The sequence below is a fragment of the Oncorhynchus gorbuscha genome, linkage group LG07, assembly GCF_021184085.1.
Source record: "Oncorhynchus gorbuscha isolate QuinsamMale2020 ecotype Even-year linkage group LG07, OgorEven_v1.0, whole genome shotgun sequence".
Lineage (NCBI taxonomy): Eukaryota > Metazoa > Chordata > Actinopteri > Salmoniformes > Salmonidae > Oncorhynchus > Oncorhynchus gorbuscha.
In genome coordinates, this window is record NC_060179.1 from 12296479 (window position 1) to 12313127 (window position 16649).

General features: G+C 42.1%; 1 protein-coding gene across 1 annotated transcript in view; it reads left to right on the forward strand.

The window, feature by feature from the left end:
• The window catches only part of LOC124040475 (catenin delta-2-like), an 890284-nt gene extending 885432 nt beyond the window's left edge, over positions 1–4852 (forward strand). The window contains exons 7-8 of the mRNA XM_046357697.1: positions 4518–4638; positions 4845–4852. Coding sequence (XP_046213653.1) covers positions 4518–4638; positions 4845–4852 — 129 coding nt within the window. The remainder of the gene's footprint in view (positions 1–4517; positions 4639–4844) is intronic.
• The last annotated feature ends 11797 nt before the right edge of the window (positions 4853–16649 follow it).

Sequence of the window (16649 nt, forward strand, 5' to 3'; positions counted from 1 at the left end):
TAATATTAGGATGATAAGATCCCAAAAGCATTCAAAGAATGACAACAAATTTGTTGTTTTTGTTTTTAAATGTTTCAGATGAAATACCTATTCTAACATTCATTCAAATGTTGTGCTTGACATTTGTAATAATAACATTCCCTCAAAACTCTCATTAGGTTTCCAAGTAATGTAATAACACAAAGTACCAGCAATGTTTTCCCAGCAAACCAAAATGTGTTGTGTGAATGTTCCCAGAACATTTGTTAGGTTGTGGCAAATGTTCTCATAACACAAAAACGATCCAGTCGCGCTGATGATATACAGTATACAATGTTTATATAAAATATTCACTTGATTTTACAACAACGTTCCCAGAACACATTTTGTCTGTTCTTTATAGTTTCTGGGAACATTGTGGGGATATGACAAGAGATCGGCTCTCAAAACACTAAAACGGTCAAATTGTGCTGACATTGAGATAATGTTTGTATCAGGGTGCAAAAAACATTCATTTGACGTTGCAAGAATGTTGACAGAGCAGCCTTTCTGAGTTCTTTAAAAGTTCCCAGAATATTTACATTCGTTTGTGGGAACAGTGTGGGTACATTACAAGAGAGAGTACGCTCATTTATAAATATACACATACAATGATTACGTTAGGTTGCACAGAACATTCCCTTAATGTTGTAAAAATATTCTTGCGATATTCCAGAAGGTTGCACAGAACATTCCCACAATGTGCCGTAATGTTCCTCAATTTCCAAATAAGTACGTTACAATGACATTCATAGAATATTTGTTTTGTCGAAGAAGGTTCAAAAGGAAGCATGAAACTCCTGATTGACCGCCATGACTATATACTGAAAGAAGAAGACATACAATGCATTCGGAAAGTATTCAGGCCCCTTGAATTTTTCCTCATTTTTTTACATTACAGCCTTATTATAAAATTGATTAAATAGTATTTTTCCCCTCATCAACCTACAAACAATACACCATAATGACAAAGAAAAAAACTGGATTTTAGAAATGTTTAGCAAATTTAGTTAAAAAAAACAACTGAAATATCACGTTTACATAGTGTAGGTATTCAGACCCTTTACTCAGTACTTTGTTGAAGCACATTTGGCAGCGATTACAGCTTCAAGTCTTCTTGGGTTTGACGCTACACGCTTGGCACACCTGTATTTGGGGAGTTTCTCCCATCTTCTCTGCAGATCTTCTCAAACTCTGTCAGGTTGGATGGTTGGAACTATTTTCTGATCCAGAGATGTTCGACCGGATTCAAGTCCGGGCTCTGGCTGGGCCACTCAAGGACGTTCAGAGCCTTGTCCCGAAGCCACTCATGTGTTGTCTTGGCTGTGTGCTTAGGGTCATTCTCCTGTTGGAAGGTGAATCTTCGCCCCAGTCTGAGGTCCTGAGCACTCTGGAGCAGGTATTCATTAAGGATCTCTCTGTACTTTGCTCCGTTCATATTTCCCTCGATCCTGACTAGTTTCCCTCTCCCTGCAGCCAAAAAACATCCCACAGCATAATGCTGCCACCACCATGCTTCATTGTAGGAATAGTGCCTGGTTTCCTCTAGAAGTGGCGCTTGACGTTCAGGTCAAAGAGTTTGATATTGGTTTCATCAGACCGGAGAATCCAGTTTCTCATGGTTTGTGAGTTTTTAGGTGCCTTTTGTCAAACTCCAAGCGGGCTGTCATTTTACTGAGGAGTGGCTTCCGTCTGGCAACTCTACCATAAAGTCCTGATTGGCGGAGTGTTGCAGAGATGGTTGTCCTTCTGGAAGGTTCTCCCATCTCCACAGAGGAACTCTGAAGCTCTGTCAGAGTGACCATTAGGTTCTTTGTCACTTCCCTGACCAAGGCCCTTCCACACGATTGCTCAGTTTGGCTGAGTGGCCAGCTCTAGGAAGAGTCTTGGTGGTTCCAAACTTCTTCCATTTAAGAATGATGGAGGCCACTGTGTTTTTGGGGACCTTCCCCAGATCTGTGCCTCGACACAATCCTGTCCCGGAGCTCTACGGACAATTCCTTGAACCTCATGGCTTGGTTTTTGCTCTGACATGCACTGTCAACTGTGGAACCTTATATAGACAGGTGTGTCCCTTTCCAAGTCAATCTCATAGCAAAGGGTCTGAATACTTATGCCAATTAGGTATTTTTAATTGTATATTTACAGAATTGTCTAAACCAGTTCTCGCTTCGTCATTATTGTGTATTTTGTGTAGATTGATGAGGATTTTTTTAAAATCCATTTTTAATAAGGCTCTAACAAAATGTGGGAAATGTAAGAGGTCTTCCCTGGTGTTACATAGGATAGAAAACTGGCTTGGGTACCAGACATTACAAGTCCAAACCACAAGTGCAAATTGTGAATTTCTGAAGTGTGAACAATATGATGGTTTTTGTACGATTAAATGCTATTCAAATGACCTATTAATTTAATTAAAATGCTGTGCGTCTCTATATTACTTTCAAATGTGAATTGCCATTAACTCTGAATAGAAACATAAAGAGGATGTTTTCCAATCTGCTTTCTTGTGCTTTATGAAGCTACAAATTTATAATGTTATTTACTTAATATTAAGTCAAACTTAAATATAACTTTTTCTTAAAGTTCCTGAAATGTTCTGTGGACCTACAAGACAAGGTAAACATGTATATTCCAAGTTCACAGAACGTCTGTCCTCGGTTGCAACATTCACTACCAAGTTCCAAACAGACTCTGGAAACTATGTCAGCACAATGACTGTTTGTTGGGAGCTTCATAAAAAAAGTGTTTCAATGTCCGAGCAGCCGCACACAAGCCTAAGATCACTATGCGCAATGCCAAGTGTCGGCTGGACTGGTGTAAAGCTCGCCGCCATTGGATTCTGGGGCAGTGGAAACGCGTTCTCTGGAGAAATGAATCACGTTTCACCATCTGGCAGTCGGACGGACAAATCTGGGTTTGGCGGATGCCAGAAGAACGCTACCTGCCCCAATGCATAGTGCCAACTGCTAAGTTTGGTGGAGGAGGAATATTGGTCTGGGGCTGTTTTTCATAGTTCTGGCTAGGCCCCTTAGTTCCAGTGAAGGGAAGTCTTTACGCTACAGCATACAATGACATTCTAGACAATTCTGTACAACAGTTTTTTTTGTGGCAACAGTTTGGGGAAGGTCCTTTCCTGTTTCAGCATGACAATGCCCCTGTGCAAGGGAAAGGTAAATCCATGCAAAAATGGTTTGTCGAGATCGGAAGAACCCCATTGAACACCTTTGGGATGAATTGGAACACTGACTGTGAGCCAGGCCTAATCGGCCAATATCCGTGCCCAACCTCACTAAGTCCCTATAGCAATGTTCCAATATCTAGCGGAAAGCCTTCCCGGAAGAGTGGAGGCTGTTACCGCAGCACTGTAGTGTGTTTGATTGTCAGCACATCTGGACAGTTTTAGTGTTTTGGGTAATATCCACACAATGTTCCAACAGCCTAGAGAAACGTTCTGGGAACCTTTAAAGAACAGACAAATTGTGTTTTGGGAACGTTCTTGTAACATCCGTTGAATGTTTTTTTGCATCATAAAGAAACATTGTAGAATTATCCTAACAACTGTTTTATGGGAACATTTTTTTTTTTACGTCCACAAAATGTTCCCACCAGACTGATCCCACATGTTAAATGTGTTCTAAGAACGTTCTTGCAACATAAGGCAAATGTTTTATACAAACATTGCATAATCATCATTATGACTGAGCAGTTTTTGTGTTACGAGAACGTTTGCCGCGACCTAACGAATGTTCTGGGAACATTCACAGAACCAATTTTGGTTCGCTGGGTTTTCTGCTGAAGTAATGACTGCGGGTTTTAAAACGGCTTCATCCATTACTTCAGTGTCTGATGAATCAGTTATCATGGCCTTGTGTTAATGAGAGACACTGTAACCAAAGAGACATTGTAATCAGCAGACACGCGTTTGGCTTATAATAGAGGGAAAATACAGCCTGGAGCCAGGAACTTTCTCAGGATGGAGTGTGCGTGTGTGTGTGTTTGTATCTGCACATTGTTAAATCGTGTGTTCACTGCCAGCGAGCCTCAGCATGGGGCGTGTGACTGTGTGTAGTTCACCTTTTGAGAAATATGCATGGTGACTGTCAGTAGCATGAGGTGAAGGAGCTGAGCTAGGTAGAAACATATGCTGTGCTACTGTCTCTGAGGATCTAGAGGAATACATTAGATAACCCTGCACTGAGTTGGGATAGAGGCAGCTTCCTCACTGTGGCTTGGTGGAAAATGAATGACTTGATAGTGGACTTCAACTCGACAGGATATCAATCTGTTGCCATAAAAATACTGTTAGAGGTTATAGCTTCTATAAATCTGTCTGTTACCATATAGAGACTGTTAGAGGTTATAGCTTCTATAAATCTATCTGTTACCATATAAACACCTACAGAAGTGGAAGAAGTGTTAGGTGTAATTGTAATATCCTGTCGTCGTCGCCCCCTCCCTCTCTCTCCTCTCCTCTTTCCCGTCTCCCCCCACCCTAGGTGACGTCTAGTCGTGCCGCTCAGCAGAGGCAGCAGGCAGGGGGAGGTAGTGGAGGAGACTCCTTCTCTCAGAGCCATGGCAGTGCCTTCCACCTACCAGATGCACAGCAGATCACTACCGGTATATATCTATATTATATACCTACAATGGGTACATAATATTGTACTGACCCGAATTTAAAGAGAGATCATGTCATTCAAGAGACAAGGAACTACACACGACATCCAATCCTTTTAGCTTTTATTATAACTTATTGTATTCCTATAGAGTACATACATAAAGCTAATGTATTGTGTTATTATACAGTACATACTTTATACATGAAGAGAACTGAGACAGAGATAATGCCTTAAAAGATGCAAGGAACTGAACATGGCATCCAGTCCCTTCAGCTTCGTTGAGAAAATGCCCTTAGACACAGATCTAGAAGCAGCTTACCTTCCCCAAGTCCTAACGATAACCATTAGAGAGGGAACATGCTAATCTTAACCATTAGAGAGGGAACATGCTAATCTTAACCATTAGAGAGGGAACATGCTAATCTTAACCATTAGAGAGGGAACATGCTAATCTTAACCATTAGAGAGGGAACATGCTAATCTTTACCATTAGAGATGGAACATGCTAATCTTAACCATTAGAGAGGGAACATGCTAATCTTAACCATTAGAGAGGGAACATGCTAATCTTTACCATTAGAGATGGAACATGCTAATCTTAACCATTAGAGATGGAACATGCTAATCTTAACAATTAGAGATGGAACATGCTAATCTTAACCATTAGAGGGAACATGCTAATCTTAACCATTAGAGAGGGAACATGCTAATCTTAACCATAAGATAGGGAACATGCTAATCTTAACCATTAGAGGGAACATGCTAATCTTAACCATTAGAGAGGGAACATGCTAATCTTAACCATTAGAGAGGGAACATGCTAATCTTAACCATTAGAGATGGAACATGCTAATCTTAACCATTAGACAGGGAACATGCTAATCTTAACCATTAGAGAGGGAACATGCTAATCTTAACCATTAGAGATGGAACATGCTAATCTTTACCATTAGAGAGGGAACATGCTAATCTTTACCATTAAAGATGGAACATGCTAATCTTAACCATTTGAGATGGAACATGCTAATCTTTACCATTAGAGATGGAACATGCTAATCTTTACCATTAGAGATGGAACATGCTAATCTTAACCATTAGAGAGGGAACATGCTAATCTTAACCATTAGAGATGGAACATGCTAATATTAACCATTAGACAGGGAACATGCTAATCTTAACCATTAGAGAGGGAACATGCTAATCTTTACCATTAGAGAGGGAACATGCTAATCTTTACCATTAAAGATGGAACATGCTAATCTTAACCATTAGAGATGGAACATGCTAATCTTAACCATTAGAGAGGGAACATGATAATCTTTACCATTTGAGATGGAACATGCTAATCTTAACCATTAGAGAGGGAACATGCTAATCTTTACCATTAGAGATGGAACATGCTAATCTTAACCATTAGATAGGGAACATGCTAATCTTTACCATTAGAGATGGAACATGCTAATCTTTACCATTTGAGATGGAACATGCTAATCTTTACCATTAGAGATGGAACATGCTAATCTTTACCATTAGAGATGGAACATGCTAATCTTAACCATTAGAGGGAACATGCTAATCTTAACCATTAGAGAGGGAACATGCTAATCTTAACCAATAGATAGGGAACATGCTAATCTTTACCATTAGAGATGGAACATGCTAATCTTAACCATTAGAGATGGAACATGCTAATCTTAACCATTAGAGAGGGAACATGATAATCTTTACCATTTGAGATGGAACATGCTAATCTTAACCATTAGAGAGGGAACATGCTAATCTTAACCATTAGAGAGGGAACATGCTAATCTTAACCATTAGAGAGGGAACATGATAATCTTTACCATTTGAGATGGAACATGCCTAACAGAGTTGTGCAGCCCTGTTTTAACCCTGTTCCGTCTGATTCCAGGTCACTACTACCGAGTTCCACCCTGCCCACCCAGCGTGTGAGTTCCCCTCTAACCGGAGGAGGAGGTGGAGGGTCTGGTTCTCCCAGCAAGCTCCAGCGCCTGGGTCCAGCCTCAGACACACCTGGCTATGCTACCACACAGCGCCTACCTTCTTCCTCCTCATCATCCTCACCCAACAAACAGTCCCCCGCCAACCGACTCGCCAAGCCTTACAGGTAGGGCCATGTCATTGGTTGGGTTGGAAGGGGAGTGAATGTCATTGGTTGGGTTGGAAGGGGAGTGAATGTCATTGGTTGGTTTGGAAGGGGATTGAATGCCATTGGTTGGTTTGGAAGGGGATTGAATGTCATTGGTTAGTTTGGAAGAAGAACAAAGTTATAATCTTACTGCAATTGTTATTCAAATTGAAAATGTATAAAATAAAATAAAAATTGTTTACAATAACTTAACTTGTTGTTATGGTTACAGCACCTCTGTTTCCGTGACGACAACAGGAGGCACCGGGTCTCCGCTGAGGGTGGGGTCTCCTCCAAACGCCATAGCATCAGTTGCCGGAGGAGGGGCTTGTGCGTCATCATCCCCCCTGCACCAGGTGTATATTGATACAAACACTGCCTTCAGAAAGTCTTCATCATTTTAGAATTATTATTATTTTTTTACCGTTATTTAACTAGGCAAGTCAGTTAAAGAACAAATTCTTATTTTCAATGACGGCCTAGGAACAGTGGGTTAACTGCCTGTTCAGGGGCAGAACGACAGATTTGTACCTTATCAGCTCGGGATTTGAACTTGCAACCTCCCGGGTACTAGTCCAACGCTCTAACCACTAGGCTACCCTGCCGCTCCAATTTGACCGGTAGTGTAGGTGAATTTCTCTCAGCTACACTACCAGTCAAAGGTTTGGGGTCACTTTGAAGTGTCCTTGTTTTTGAAAGAAAACCTCATTTTTTGTCCATTAGAATAACATATAATTGATCAGAAATATAGTGTTATAGACATAGACAATATAGACAATATAGACATTGTTAATGTTGTAAATGACTATTGTAGCTGGAAACATCTGATTTTAGTGTAATATTTCTATAGGCATACAGAGGCCCATTATCAGCATTCATCACTCCTGTGTTCCAAAAGCACGTTGTGTTAGCTAATCCAAGTTTATCATTTTAAAAGGCTAATTGATGATGAGAAAACCCTTTTGCATGTATGTTAGCACAGCTGAAAACTGTTGTTCTGAAATTGTCTTTCTTTATACTAGTTGAGTATCTGGAGCATCAGCATTTGTGTCTTTGATTACAGGCTCAAAATGGCCAGAATCAAAGAACATTCTTCTGAAACTCATCAGTCTTTTCTTGTTCTGATAAATGAAGGCTATTCCATGCAAGAAATTGCCAAGAAACTGAAGATCTCGTACAGCGCGGTGTACTACTCCCTTCACAGAACCGCGCAAACTGGTTCTAACCAGAATAGAAAGAGGACTGGGAGGCCCCAAGTTCGTTAGAGTGTCTAGTTTGAGTAACAAACGGCTCATAAGTCCTCAACTGTCAGCTTCATTAAAGAGTCCCCGCTAAATACCAGTCTCAACGTCAACAGTGAATACGCTACTGCTGGTAGGCCAGTGATGTGATCCAATTTTTGTATTTAATTCATGTTAAATTCAGGCTGTAACACAACAAAGTGTGGAACAAGTCAAGTGGTGTGAACACTTTCTGAAGGCATTACATATGTGAATATTAATTGCAAAGATGGAAGTGCACCTTACTCTTAAGTGACATTAGATAATCGTGGATGTTGTACACATGTGATTCCCCAGATGAGTTCGGGCATAGGGAGCTACGCTACTCTGTCTCCTAGGAGACTGGCTGCCCACCACGCCTCCGACCAGTACAAGATATCACACGAGCTCTATGCCACTGCTACTCTCCAGAGGCCCGGTAAGACTACACTCAACACTCACTCACTCACATACACACACACACACACACACACACACACACACACACACACACACACACACACACACACACACACACACACACACACACACACACACACACACACACACACACACACACACACACACACACACACACACACACACACACACAAAAACACTCTCACGCGCATGACACATCCCACAAGGTGAATCCCTATATGAATGCAATGCAAGCACTGAATCGTTCCCTCTCTGCTGTTATTTACTCTTCCGTATTGAGGTAATTGGGTCCTTGGTCTATAGCTTGTCTTTAACATGTTATGTGGTCTGCCTGTTGTCCTCAGTGTGAGGGAGTTGTTGACGAGGTGCATGGGGAGTGAGTAGCTCTGGTTTGTTCAGACAAAACTGTGGTTAGAAGCCAGACAACAAAGTTTAGGTTAAGCCTCTAATATCGATAGATCAATATATCCTAAAGTAGCCGGGAGAGATTGAGACGCCGAGCTGGGAGAGAATGATCTCTCTAGCTGGGAGAGAGTGAGCTGTCTAGCTGGGAGAGAGTGATCTGTCTAGCTGGGAGAGAATGAACTGTCTAGAGGGGAGAGAGTGATCTGTCTAGCTGGGAGAGAGTGAGCTGTCTAGATGGGAGAGAGTGAGCTGTCTAGCTGGGAGAGAGTGATCTGTCTAGCTGGGAGAGAATGAACTGTCTAGAGGGGAGAGAGTGATCTGTCTAGCTGGGAGAGAGTGAGCTGTCTAGATGGGAGAGAGTGAGCTGTCTAGCTGAGAGAGTGAGCTGTCTAGCTGAGAGAGAGTGAGCTGTCTAGCTGGGAGAGAGTGAGCTGTCTAGAGGGAGAGAGTGAGCTGTCTAGAGGGGAGAGAGTGATCTGTCTAGAGGGGAGAGAGTGAGCTGTCTAGAGGGGAGAGATTGATCTGTCTAGAGGAGAGAGAGTGAGCTGTCTAGCTGAGAGAGAGTGAGCTGTCTAGCTGAGAGAGAGTGAGCTGTCTAGAGGGGAGAGAGTGAGCTGTCTAGAGGGGAGAGAGTGAGCTGTCTAGAGGGGAGAGAGTGATCTGTCTAGAGGGGAGAGAGTGATCTGTCTAGAGGGGAGAGAGTGATCTGTCTAGCTGAGAGAGAGTGATCTGTCTAGAGGGGAGAAAATGATCTGTCTAGCTGGGAGAGAGTGATCTGTCTAGCTGGGAGAGAGTGAGTTGTCTAGCTGGGAGAGAGTGAGCTGTCTAGCTGGGAGAGAGTGAGCTGTCTAGCTGGGAGAGAGTGATCTGTCTAGAGGGGAGAGAGTGACGTATTTCCACCACACCAGACTAGGACTGTTACAGTGACCATATTACCACCACACAGGCAGTCACGAGTCATGAAGACAGTCAAATGTAGTCATGGTAACTAGGCTTCTCCAAGCTTTGATGCTGCTGATGGTCATTAGTAACCTACCAAACTTGCTAACTGCCTGGTACTCAGCACTCCATTGTCCCTCTAATCACTTTGACATCAATGCAAATGTGATCAAAAATCAAACCAAACACTTCAAATGTGATCAAAATCAAACCAAACACTTCATGAGATCCCACGAGCTCCTTTTGAACCACATTTCTATAGGCTAGGCCTACTATATTTATTTATGATCTTTCCTAATGTTAAGCACATTGCTTCTCTTTACACCATGAGTACAGCCTACCTGGCTGGCATGAACATAAACCCCGGGAAAAGCTACCTTGTAACGGTTTTCTAGTGGTGAAGGAGAGTCGGACCAAACTGCAGCGTGTAGATTGCGATCCATGTTTATTGAAACAAACGTAACACGAATCAAAACACAAACTCAACAAAACAATAAACGTAATGAAAACCAAAACAGCCTAAACTGGTGCAAACTGACACAGACCAAGGACATAAAGACACTCAGGACATTCACCCACAACACAACCAAAGAATATGGCTGCCTAAATATGGTTCCCAATCAGAGACAACGATAAACACGTGCCTCTGATTGCGAACCACTTCAGACAGCCATAGATTTACCTAGAGCACCCCACTAAGCTACAATCCCACTACATACACACCACATACAAAAACCCATGTCACACCCTGGCCTGACCAAATAAATTAAGATAAACACAAAATAGTTTGACCAGGGCGTGACATACCTCCATTCACTGTTGAAGTGCATAGATAATAATAATAATAATAATATAATAATATATGCCATTTAGCAGACGCTTTTATCCAAAGCGACTTACAGTCATGTGTGCATACATTCTACGTATGGGTGGTCCCGGGGATCGAACCCACTACCCTGGCGTTACAAGCGCCATGCTCTACCAACTGAGCTACATGTAGTTTGCTCCCCTGTTTTGAGACAGGTGTCTGATACTGGTCCATTCTAAATGAAAACAAAAGTCACATATTTATTATAGGGAAAGACAATATTAAGTCAATAATGTTCTGATGGGTTATACTATTAGCCTATCACTTGTGAATTATATGTTATCAGTTGTGAATGATGCGCAGCATAAACAAACAGTATCAGCATCATTCAAAAGTCATTTTTTTTGTGACTTGTTCAAATCATAGTATCACACCTCATGTAGCCTAGCCCATAGGTCTATTTGTTTTAATACGGTTAGTATCACACCTCATGTAGCCTAGCCCATAGTCCTCTATGTTTTAATAAGGTTAGTATCACACCTCATGTAACCTAGCCCATAGTCCTCTATGTTTTAATAAGGTTAGTATCACACCTCATGTAGCCTAGCCCATAGGTCTATTTGTTTTAATAAGGTTAGTATCACACCTCATGTAGTCTAGCCCATAGGTCTATATGATTTAATAAGGTTAGTATCACACCTCATGTAGTCTAGCCCATAGTCCTCTATGTTTTAATAAGGTTAGTATCACACCTCATGTAGTCTAGCCCATAGTCCTCTATGTTTTAATAAGGTTAGTATCACACCTCATGTAGCCTAGCCCATAGGTCTATTTGTTTTAATACGGTTAGTATCACACCTCATGTAGTCTAGCCCATAGTCCTCTATGTTTTAATAAGGTTAGTATCACACCTCATGTAGCCTAGCCCATAGTCCTATATGTTTTAATAAGGTTAGTATCACACCTAATGTAGCCTAGCCCATAGTCCTCTATGTTTTAATAAGGTTAGTATCACACACCTCATGTAGCCTAGCCCATAGTCCTATATGTTTTAATAAGGTTAGTATCACACCTAATGTAGCCTAGCCCATAGTCCTCTATGTTTTAATAAGGTTAGTATCACACACCTCATGTAGCCTAGCCCATAGTCCTATATGTTTTGATAACTAAAGTGGCTAAATAACTTCTTAAAATGAAACACATTAATCTGCTTTACAAGGTGTGTAGATCCTAACTGGCAGACATAAGCAGTGTGTGTGTTTCAAGTTTTGGGAAGATAATTCACCATATAAAATGCACCTTTATAATAAAAGCATTACAAGCATCATCACATTGATGGTCACTTTTGATATGGAACATTCACACTTATAGCCTGCTACCATGTGCACATTGCTGCACTTATAATGTCAAGAAGTAGCCTAATAGTTTTTAAACATTTTAAGCTAAACGTTCTGATCTGTAGCGTCAAGCTCAAGCTCATTGTGCTAGTGGTTGTATTAATTTAGGATCTATCACATTCTACAACTATCCCAGACTATGTTTGGAATATTTATTTTTCACACAGAATAGAATAGGTCAACTTTTGTTGATAGTTGGGGGGATAGGGGATAGTTGATTGACATAGACTAGTGCTTTTGCTGTTCGTTATGCCTCACGCATCTTGTTGGCTGACGAAAAATAAATGTGGACAGTTCTTCCAATATCTTCAATATGCACCTGGGAATTGGATAAGGACGTGCGCAGTTGTGTCCCCGATGTGTCTGTCGTCACTTGACAGAGACTCATGTGAGAGCTTCAGATTTCACAGCAAAAGGCATGTATTATTTTTTTAGGGTGCATTATGGCCACAAAGGGGATGCCACAGTGAAAATCGAGGCATTATCAAGTGCTTGTCACATTGTGAATGAGAGACTAATGTAGTGTGTACAGCCTGCGCAAAAAAAAAAACAAAGCAGAGCTCAGGCCTTTTTTCAAACCATCATTAGAGTCTCATCATGCAGCCTTACAATATATTAAAAATTAACATATAGCCCAATGTTTGTAGAACAACTAAAGTTACATTAATATCTCTAAATTAGGCATATAGGAGGACCTATTTCTTTGTTAACCGCTCATCACAGAATATCTGCATGTGCGCACAAAATATTTCAGTTTTATTCAGCTTTTTTCAATTGTATTCTTCATACTATGTGACTGAACACTATACACGTCAGCTCCTACAGCGACTGAAATGACTGCAACACTTAACAAAGAGCTGCAGTTAGTTTCAGTGTCAATTCTCCCCAGGGAGATGTGGGTGTGGGGTCAGGCGCAGGAGAAACGAGTTCCAGGGAAAAGGGCGTTTTATTTAACTTGCTCAAAAAAACAACAGGACACCGGACTACAGTAGTAGCCACGAAAACCCCACTCAGACACAGTCCAGGGAAAACCCACCTGTCGAACATGAGCTAATAAAACGAAACCCAAAACTCACACAAAACCCCAAAGGAAATGTCTAATTAAATACCTCCCCTAATTAACCAACATGAAACGAGGCATAACGAAACAGACATAACGAAAAGAAAAGGAAGAAGGATCGTTGGCAGCAAGTAGACCGGCGACGATGCCCTTCGGTGGCAGCGAGTAGACCGGCGACGACGCCCTTCCGTGGCAGCTAGTAGACCGGTGACGATGCCCTTCGGTGGCAGCTAGTAGACCGGCGACGACGCCCTTCCGTGGCAGCTAGTAGACCGGCGACGATGCCCTTCGGTGGCAGCTAGTAGACCGGCGACGACGCCCTTCGGTGGCAGCTAGTAGACCAGCGACGATGCCCTTCGGTGGCAGCTAGTAGACCGGCGACGATGCCCTTCGGTGGCAGCTAGTAGACCGGCGACGATGCCCTTCGGTGGCAGCTAGTAGACCGGCGACGATGCCCTTCGGTGGAAGGCGTGACATTCAGAGTGGGTGGAATAAGTAAGCCCTAAATATTTCTAAACCTAAAACCATTGTATTTGGGACAAATCATTCACTAAACCCTAAACCTCAACTAAATATTGTAATAAATAATGTGGAAATTGAGCAAGTTGAGATGACTAAATTGCTTGGAATAACCCTAGATTGTAAACTGTCATGGTCAAAACATATTGATACAACAGTCGCTGAGACGGGGAGAAGTCTGTCCATAATAACGCACTGCTCTGCCTTCTTAACAACACTATCAACAAGGCAGATCCTACAATCAATCAATCAATCAAATTTTATTTATATAGCCCTTCGTACATCAGCTGATATCTCAAAGTGCTGTACAGAAACCCAGCCTAAAACCCCAAACAGCAAGCAATGCAGGTGTAGAAGCACGGTGGCTAGGAAAAACTCCATAGAAAGGCCAAAACCTAGAAAGAAACCTAGAGAGGAACCAGGCTGTTTTTAGTTTTTAGGGGTGCAACTGCATCTAGGGTATTGCGCAAGGTTAAATCGAGATCCTCAGTTAGGTGGTTAACTGATTTTTGTCCTCTGGTGTCCTTGGGTAGGCAGAGGGAGTCTGGAAGGGCATCAAGGAATCTTTGTGTTGGTTGTGAATTTATAGCACGACTTTTGATGTTCCTTGGTTGGGGTCTGAGCAGATTATTTGTTGCAATTGCAAACGTAATAAAATGGTGGTCCGATAGTCCAGGATTATGAGGAAAACATTAAGATCGACAACATTTATTCTATGGGACAAAACTAGGTCCAGAGTATGACTGTGACAGTGAGTGGGTCCAGAGACATGTTGGACAAAACCCACTGAATCGATGATGGCTCCGAAAGCCTTTTGGAGTGGGTCTGTGGACTTTTCCATGTGAATATTAAAGTCACCAAAGATTAGAATATTATCTGCTATGACTACAAGGTCCGATAGGAATTCAGGGAACTCAGTGAGAAACGCTGTATATGGCCCAGGAGGCCTGTAAACAGTAGCTATAAAAAGTGATTGAGTCGGCTGCATAGATTTCATGACTAGAAGCTCAAAAGACGAAAACATATATTTTCTTTTGTAAATTGAAATTTGCTATCGTAAATGTTAGCAACACCTCCGCCTTTGCGGGATGCACGGGGGATATGGTCACTAGTGTAGCCAGGAGGTGAGGCCTCATTTAAAACAGTAAATTCATCAGGCTTAAGCCATGTTTCAGTCAGGCCAATCACATCAAGATTATGATCAGTGATTAGTTCATTGACTATAATTGCCTTTGAAGTAAGGGATCTAACATTAAGTAGCCCTATTTTGAGATGTGAGGTATCATGATCTCTTTCAGTAATGACAGGAATGGAGGTGGTCTTCATCCTAATGAGATTGCTAAGGCGAACACCGCCATGTTTAGTTTTGCCCAACCTAGGTCGAGGCACAGACACGGTCTCAATGGTGATAGCTGAGCTGACTACACTGACTGTGCTAGTGGCAGACTCCACTATGCTGGCAGGCTGGCTAACAGCCTGGCCTGCACCCTATTTCATTGTGGAGCTAGAGGAGTTAGAGCCCTGTCTATAGGCCCTAGTTTCTACCTTCTTAACAACACTATCAACAAGGCAGGTCCTACAGGCCCTAGTTTCTACCTTCTTAACAACACTATCAACAAGGCAGGTCCTATAGGCCCTAGTTTCTACCTTCTTAACAACACTATCAACAAGGCAGGTCCTACAGGCCCTAGTTTCTACCTTCTTAACAACGCTATCAACAAGGCAGATCCTACAGGCGCTAGTTTCTACCTTCTTAACAACGCTATCAACAAGGCAGATCCTACAGGCCCTAGTTTCTACCTTCTTAACAACACTATCAACAAGGCAGGTCCTACAGGCCCTAGTTTCTACCTTCTTAACAACACTATCAACAAGGCAGATCCTACAGGCCCTAGTTTCTACCTTCCTAACAACACTATCAACAACGCAGATCCTACAGGCCCTAGTTTCTACCTTCTTAACAACACTATCAACAAGGCAGGTCCTACAGGCCCTAGTTTCTACCTTCTTAACAACACTATCAACAAGGCAGATCCTACAGGCCCTAGTTTCTACCTTCTTAACAACACTATCAACAAGGCAGACCCTAGAGGCCCTAGTTTTGTCAGACCTGGACTACTGTTCAGTCATGTTGTCAGGTACCACAGAAAAGGACTTAGGAAAATTGCATTTGGCTTCAAAGAGGGCAGCACAGCTGGCCCCTGTCTGTACACAGAGAGATAACATTAATAACATGCATGTCAATCTCTCCTGGCTCAAAGTAGAGGAGATATTGACTTCATCACTACTTGTATTTGTGAGAGGTATTGACATGTTGAATGAACTGAGCTGTCTGTTTTATCTACTGCCGCACAGCTCAGACACCCCATAAGACAAGACATGCTACCAGAGGTTTCTTCACAGTCTAGAACAGACTATGGGAGGCACACAGTACTACATAAAGCCATGACTACATGGAACTCTATTCCACATCAAGTAACTGTGATGCATGCAGTAAAATTAGATTTAAAAACAGACAACAACAACTAAAACACCTTATGGAACAGCGGGGACTGTGAAGCAACCCAAACATAGGTACAGACACATGCACACACACACACGATAACATACGCACTATACACACGCACACACACACACGATAACATACGCACTATACACACGCACACACACACACGATAACATACGCACTATACACACGCACACACACACACGATAACATACGCACTATACACACGCACACACACACACGATAACATACGCACTATACACACGCACACACACACACGATAACATTCGCACTATACACGCACACACACACACACACACACAATAACATACGCACTATACACACGCACACACACACACGATAACATTCGCACTATACACACACACACACACACGATAACATATGCACTATACACACACACACACACATGATAACATACGCACTATACACACACACACACACACACACGATAACATACGCACTATACACACACACACACACACGATAACATACGCACTATACACACACG